Source organism: Crocodylus siamensis, chromosome 8 (assembly GCF_052110815.1).
Source record: "Crocodylus siamensis isolate JL-2025a chromosome 8, ASM5211081v1, whole genome shotgun sequence".
In the NCBI taxonomy this organism is placed as follows: Eukaryota; Metazoa; Chordata; order Crocodylia; family Crocodylidae; genus Crocodylus; species Crocodylus siamensis.
Genome location: NC_143402.1, coordinates 55,079,817 through 55,087,257, shown reverse-complemented (window position 1 = coordinate 55,087,257; position 7,441 = coordinate 55,079,817). Strand labels below are relative to the sequence as shown.

Below are 7,441 nucleotides of genomic sequence, written 5' to 3'. Positions count from 1 at the left end.
AACTTCCTTTTGACTTCAAAGGATATATCACTTCTTGACTACAGATCTTAAGATATATTAACCTGACTTTGAGGCATGGGGCACAGGAGAAAGAAGACAACATCTGCCATCAGTGGCAAAGCTAAGCTAAACTTACCCCTTACTGTACCAGACCACAGTTGTCAGCTGTACAGTCTGTGTTCCATCAGTTTAGTAGTCTTGCATTTCAGAGTTTCCACTTGTTAAGAAATGCCAGGACACTTTCTACTCACCTCTACCTTCAGAAATTAAGGCACACACGGGATAATCTCAGTGTAGTGTTTTATCTCCACCCACTGGAACATTCACCTTTGAATGGAAGCATTTTACAAACAATACAGTATCGACACCACTTATTTTTGCTCTGCATTGAAAGGAAGAATAAAACATTGGGAAAAGTACTACAGTCACATGGGAATTAGGCAGAATCTTACAGAATGTACTGCATGATTTAAAACTCTGAAATTGAGCTTCCAGCAGTTCCAGAGAGACTGGCTAAGGGACAAACCATTTTTTAAATATATAAAAGTTTCTTGGGGGGGGAAATGGTAAGAAGTTTCATTTGCCAGACTGTGATGTTGTATATGGTGCATTAGCACAGTTTTTGTACACATGCTGTAAAGGAAATTCTCCTAGTACAAAGCCACCTAAAAACTCAGACTGCACAAAACCTAGCTACTAAAATGAAGGTTCAGTAAAAAAAATCTATTTCCAAAAACACTTTACAGATAAAGGTTTCCAATCGCTGTAACTAGGTGAAAGTTCAGTAGAATGGTAACCAAAAACAAGTGCTATGAGGTTTCACGGAGACGGTTATGCTTTAAAAAAAAATTTGTAGTGTTAAGCACATCATCTTCCCCATCCAGAGTTCACTCTGCAAGCTCCTCGTCTGCTGCAGCAAGTCCTTTGCTTTCTTCTTCACCTCCTTCTAGCAGGTGCTCCTCCTCACCAGTGAAAGCTTCCTCTTCAGCCTGTGAACTCTGCTCCTCTGGGTGTTCTGTATCAGCTTCTGCCTCTGCCTGTGTTTGTGCTTCTGCTTGTGTCCCTGCTTCTACCTCTGTCTCCATCCCCATGTCCTCTTCCTCCCCCAGATTCTCAGCTGCTTCCACATCTGGATTCTCATCTTGATCTTTGCTTTCCTCGTTTTGATTCTCTTCTTCATGGTTTTCGTCATCATCCTTGTTTTCATCTCCCTCTTCAACTATTCCTTCTGCATTTCCACTGGTTCTACCCTCGCCTTCCTCGTGCTCCTCTTTTTCTTCTGGATCATCTGTGAAGGGATTCTCACCCTGTAAGTAAGGACAGAATTATACTTGGCAGCTGCACTTGGACATATTCTTGGCAAACTCAAGCTTAACACCTTCCCACTTGGCTGGAGTCACTCCAGTCAAGGGAGGAATTTCACACTGAAGTAGATACCAGGTACATGCAAGCTTCCTGCAGGGAGTGAACTTTGCTGATCACTGGTCTTGGAAGAGATTTCTGAACCAGGTAGTATTTGTACTGAAGCAGAGAGTTTAGCCCCCAACAATTCCTACATCAGCCAACCTTAGAAGCTCAGGCATCATCTTAACCTACCAATGTCAGTTCTGTTACAGAAAGTACCTGCATAAGTTCATGGCTACAAACAAAGCTTGATAGGATGCTTGAATCCTGCAGTTTGCTGATCTGAGCAGCCTGCTTTCAGACCAACACACTTAATGGGGAAAGAATTAAAAACCCAATTGGTCTGTTGAGAACAGCTATTTGTGCTGTCAGGAAGACCAAAGACAGTACTTTTGGCTACTGGAAACCTGCATCCAACAAATGGAGCAACTCAACCCAACACTTGAGTCTGACATTTTATTAGGAAGGTACTTAAGACATTCAGCTTGAGGTAGTAAGAAATTTCTGCAGTGCAACAGCTAGAAGGTGCTCTATTCAATACAAGTTTCTCTACCAATACTTACCTTCAAGTACCGCTCTAGCTTCTTGCTGATCAGTTTATTGTTAAGTATACTTCTTGCAACTACTAAAGATGATTTCTTAGACTGCTCCATCATGGCCTAAAGGGAAGGGGTGAGAGGGGAAACAAAAACCTGTAAGAGATCACAGCTGATTTTTCTTGTAGCGGGTGAGGTTACCACTTCAATAGCTGCAGCTCATCTCACCACATTTGCATCAGTCCTTTGTTCGGATTTAAAACTATAGTTTCAAAGAAAACTCCTCAACACATCAAAACCCCCAGTGTCAGGGACTGGGTTTTCCATCTACAGGTTGTGGAAGACCTGAGGCCCTGCTAGCAGGTTTTTCTGTTGCATTACACACTTTGAAGAGTTGGCTGTATGCAAGTGGCACGTTGCATTACACACTTTGAAGAGTTGGCTGTATGCAAGTGGCACCTTGCCAACACCTTTTTGAACAAGCAAAGACTGTACTGTAATTGTAGAACACTAAAACCATGCTGTGGTGCCCCAAATGTAATCTGGGAAGTCACTACAAAGTACCAGTGAAGCCATGCAGACAGCTTTAATTCTATAATAATGACAGCAACAACAATAACGATAGTTCCTTTAATTCCTGGTTTTAGACACTCTCCCCCACACAGGTTCCAGGAATGCAACTATATCCAAGCTAGTACTCCAACTTTTTTGTTGGAAAACAGACTCCCTCTGTAGGGACAGGAGTCTCTGTACCTGTTCAGCCAGCTGATAACAAGCACTACATTTTGCTAGCAACACACTTACTCTACAGTTGTGGCTGTGGTCAAGAGACTTCAGATGCTTCTGGATAATGCCATACTGCATTGGGATGAAGAGGTCACATGCAGCACAGTGAGCAGCCTCCACTTTTTTAATAAAGTGCTCCATGCTGATATCTGAAACGAGGAAAGAGCTTTGTTCATCAGGATTTAGCCTGAGGTCCTCTGTCCCCACCCCTGCCACCACACAAGTTCTGAAAAGCAGCCTGAGCACACTTACTGTTTAAACACATGAACACACCCATATAAACTATATTTGCTACAACACAACTCCCAAACTTGATCCAGGAGGATGAGGAAAGCACCGTGTATTTCCAACTGAATAGGCATGTGGCTGCACACTTCAGAGATGACCACTACAGGTCACTGGTGTATCAGCATACCAACATAACAGGCAAGGCTTTTTCAACTAGCCAGGTGACTTAATTGGCTTGGATGCAGACAACACACCGAGAAGCTTTTATTCTTTATCAACATAGAGAAAAGTTCCTGCAAGTTCATCCAGCTTGAAATAAATGCTATCCAAATTAAGTATAGAGGGCATTAAAAGCAGAGCTCTACAGCAGGAGCATAAAGGAGGGGCCAGCTAGAAACAGTTGTTCCTAATCAAAACTCTGGCTTTCCATAAGCCAACAATAGATTTTTAAAGCATGGGTCCCCCTTGGAAGTTGGCTACAAGGAAGATGCATTTTACTACTTAATGGGTCTGCTCTATGCCTGGTAGGATGAGACGATTTCATTATTTAAAATTTAAAAAAATCCTTCCTTCTTTTTCTTGTTGGTCCCTCACAGCCAAGTTGTCTTCCCTGTAGGCCAGTCCTGTTTGCCACTTTGCAGTGCAGAGAAGTGAGATGGACCTGGCTGGCTTCATAGCTTCGCACTCTGTTGACTTGTCAGCAGCAAAACCAGATTTGCTGAACCTTTACAAATAACAGTGACTAGCAAAGAATCCAGACTGACCCCACATCAGTCTTCCAACTTGCTACTTGCCAACTGGGTGTATTTAATAGATTCAGTCAAACACAGGCAGGGAAACCCACAGCAGCCTCCCTTCTCCCCCATGCACCCATTAAGCGGTGGTTTCTAGCCATGCCTTCAAGTAGCTTTGTGAGATCAAGAAATCAGAGCATGGGAAGTGACTCCTACCTTGGGTAAGATCTTGGTCTCTGTAGATCTGTTGAATAACTGCATTGATATCTTCAATTGCTTTACGGCGCTCTTCTGTTTTCTTAGTTTTGTTAGCGACATATTCCTGCCCAGTACAAAAAACAAAAACAAAAAGCCTACTACCGATTTGGCTGTACAGGACCACATGCACCACAGACTGTGCCAGTTCAAAACAGCACTGTGTTTGCATCCTCAGTCTATAGCACAACTGTGTCCCACTTCAGGATACTAGGATATTGCAACCTTAAATTCCAGCCCAAATGCCTGTCTGGGGCAGGGGGTAAGTAACCTGCTCAGTCACAGTGCAAAGATGGCAATTTTCAGCTACTGTTGCTCAGTTCTAACCACACTGTAAAAGCAGATCCATATTCACGTATGGACTGTCTGGGACTACTTAAAAGTGTCCACTCATAACCAAATGGAGAAGTCTTCTCTAAGGTCTCCAGCAAACTACATGAAATGAGACTGCACTGCAACAGCCTAAAGAGAGGAACATAACCAAAGAGTCACCTGGAGAAAGTCAGCTGTTTGCTGTGGCAGTTTGGTTCCAACAAATTTGAAGTGCTCCTTGTGGAATTTGCTCTCCAGATGTTCGTTCATCTCATCATCGTAAAATGTCCGATATTTGCACAACGAGCAAACAAACTGTATCCTACCAAGAGAGTTAGACCCAGGTGAGAAAATGATCCCACAAGCTAAGATCCCATTCTAGGTTCCCTGTCACAGACAACAGCTATTTTCCTCTTACTCGTGTAGTATCTTTCAAATAGTATTATGCCTAGCTTCCAGGGCCACATCCTTCCTGCAGTTTATCATCTAGAGCAGGGGCAGGCAATTATTTCAGGTGGAGGGCCACTTACTGAATTTTGGCAAGCTATCAAGGGCCGCACGACAGGCAGCCAGGGGCAGATAACTATTAATTTTCTAAATTTTTTAGGGGCCCCATGGGCTGGATAAAATGGCCTGGTGGGCTGCATCTGGCCCGTGCCTGATCTAGAGCAACTAGACTCCAGAAGGCACCATAAGCACCCCACTCCCCTCTGCCTCCATTATTAGGTCCTTCAGAAATGGATCAGGTCTCAATTTAAAAGGTTTTTGTGACAATGAATCCACCACAGCAGAGCACACGGGTGGCTGATCAAGGCAGTCCCAGGGCCCTGTTCTCATTCTTTATAAAACAACAAAATTTTTGAAGAGAAGAATGCTGAGTCCTGTGCCCTTATTTTGCAGCAACTCATTAAACTACAGGTGCATCTACCACACCATCCAGTTTCTATGCATACTTAGGGCAGACATCCAACCAGGGTGGATCCCATGGATGACTGCTCTCCAAGGGGACATGCACCCTGCAGGTGGCCCTCAATGCCCACATTGTGCACCCCTGTGGTACAGCTTTTTTGATGTCCCAACAGTCAGCTGCCCTCCTTGTTAGAGCTGTGCAGTGTTGAGCTCAGCCACTGGACTGGTTACAGCATGATCTGCTACATTAAAGAACTCTCTACCATCAGCTAGATACCTGACTGACTGGTCAATGGGTCACTCAAGCTCCATCTATTCAGACAAGTTTGTGTCTTGTGACATCTCTGGACCCTCCTGTATAGCTGTTCTTTCTCTATTAAGATATCTGAACACCTGAACTAGACAGACAATTAAGAACATAAGAGCCATCCTGGATTAGATCAATGGTCTATCTAGCTCAGTATTCTCTGACAGTGGCAGAGCATCAAACCAGGTATCTCTAATAATCTATCCCCTTTCAGTACCCTCCCTGGTATCCATCACTTATTGGGCTAGAGATGCCAGAGAAAACATCTCCAACTGTTCTGTTCAATAGCAATTAATAGAGCCAGCAGCCATGAATTTATACAGTCCCTTGCTGAACCTGGCTATGCTGTCTGTCTCCAGTTCCTGTGGCAATGAGTTCCACAAGTTAAGTGTTATGTAAAAAAGTCCTTTTTCTTGTTAGTTTTAAACCTGTTGCTTACTAATTTCAGCTGGTGCCCCCTAGTTCTAGTGCTTGAGACTTGGTGAACAACAGTTTCCTAGTCACTTGGTCCATACTCTTCATGATTTTGTAGACCTTTTATTTTTTATATCTCCCCCCAGCTTTCTCCTTTCCACACTGAAGTATTCTAGCCTTTTCAGTCTTTCTTGGTATGGCAACTGCTCCAGGCCCCTGGTCATTTTGGTTGCCCTTCTCTGTACTTTTTCTAATTCTTTTCTGAGGTGTGGAGACCAGAACTACCCACAGTATTCAAGATGTCAGTGCTCAATGGATTTGTATACTGGATTGTTTTCCATTTTCTGTTTCAAGATAGTAAATACTCTTGTACTTATATTCTGCTGTTGTGTCAACAGCTTATCATGAGGTGCGCTTTGAAAGTGGGGAGGGTGAAGTAACATGCCCAAGATTCTACAGACAGGCACTGGAGCCAGGGCTGAAAGTCAAAATGCATTCTCCTTGGTCCATGCTCCACCTACTGCACATACTCCTTGAACCCAGGTGAGTGAAAGGCTACCTTTCCACCATCCGATCCCGATGCCTTTTTTTCTGCCTGTCTTGAGTTTTCTTGCCCGCCTGCAACTTGCGCTTGATTTGACTGATCTCTTCTTGGATCGTTAGAGCACCTAAGCAAATAAGACAGGTTGTACTTTCTGACAGTACTTGAAACGGAAGAGGATTTACCTAAACAAGTTTAGCTGCCCACCTGACCAACCCACATAGCTTGTAGAGTTGGTTTAAAAGGGATGCCTCAACACTAGAAGAAACTTCTGCCTCTACAGGTCTCATGGCTGCTGGAGCAGGCACACGGCTTGGGTATAAGAAGATTCTCCTGCCCCCCTCTATGCTTTCAGTACAATGAAACAGAGGCTGGATGATGAAAAGACACCTCTGATACGCAATGGAAGAAAAAAAAAGTATATTTATAACAAAGTAATGCTTCTGCTGTCAGAAGGGGAAGCTACCCTGGCCTCGATCAATTATAAGTGCAATTGTTTTAAGGGACAGCAGCTCCAACCCCTCTGCCATCTGTATGAGACATGGTGAAGGCTGACAGGGAAAGGAAAAGGCTTAGATACGAGGAATTAAATTATGCCAACTTTCAAGACAGGGCAGAAGCACCCTTATCATGTGGCAGTACCCCTGGAGTACAGCTGCATATACTACTGCCCATAATACTGAACCCAGTCAGTACCCAGCTTGCAATCAGGTTTCTGCTCAGGGAAGTTCTTCCTTCAGAACAAGGCCATTCTGCTCCTCTCAGCAGCCCTCTCCTGCCAGCAAGGACAGACAGGCTAAGGGATTTATCCTACATCCAGTCTGTGGCACAGCAGGAAACTCCAAAATCCCAAGTTAATGCCCTGACCGCTGCACTATGCTACCTTGTTTATGGGACAAGCACTGCATCCTCTCCCTGTAGACACTATAAGCCTTACACAGGACCATTAGCACAGGCCAGGAGCCAGGCAGTCACAGGACACTGTTACCCTCCACCTTGACCTGCAGCATCCCCT

General features: G+C 44.1%; 1 protein-coding gene across 3 annotated transcripts in view; it reads right to left on the bottom strand.

The window, feature by feature from the left end:
* Window positions 1-283: 283 nt before the first annotated feature.
* AKAP8L (A-kinase anchoring protein 8 like) overlaps window positions 284-7,441 on the bottom strand; it is a 21,975-nt gene continuing 14,817 nt past the window's right edge. For all 3 annotated transcript variants that reach the window (XM_090060342.1, XM_090060340.1, XM_090060341.1), the window contains exons 8-13: window positions 6,445-6,553; window positions 4,436-4,577; window positions 3,905-4,010; window positions 2,745-2,875; window positions 1,968-2,063; window positions 284-1,307 (exon numbers count right to left, since the gene is read on the bottom strand). In XM_090060342.1, the coding sequence (XP_089916468.1) occupies window positions 888-1,307; window positions 1,968-2,063; window positions 2,745-2,875; window positions 3,905-4,010; window positions 4,436-4,577; window positions 6,445-6,553 (1,004 nt within the window). In that variant the 3' untranslated portion in view covers window positions 284-887. The remainder of the gene's footprint in view (window positions 1,308-1,967; window positions 2,064-2,744; window positions 2,876-3,904; window positions 4,011-4,435; window positions 4,578-6,444; window positions 6,554-7,441) is intronic.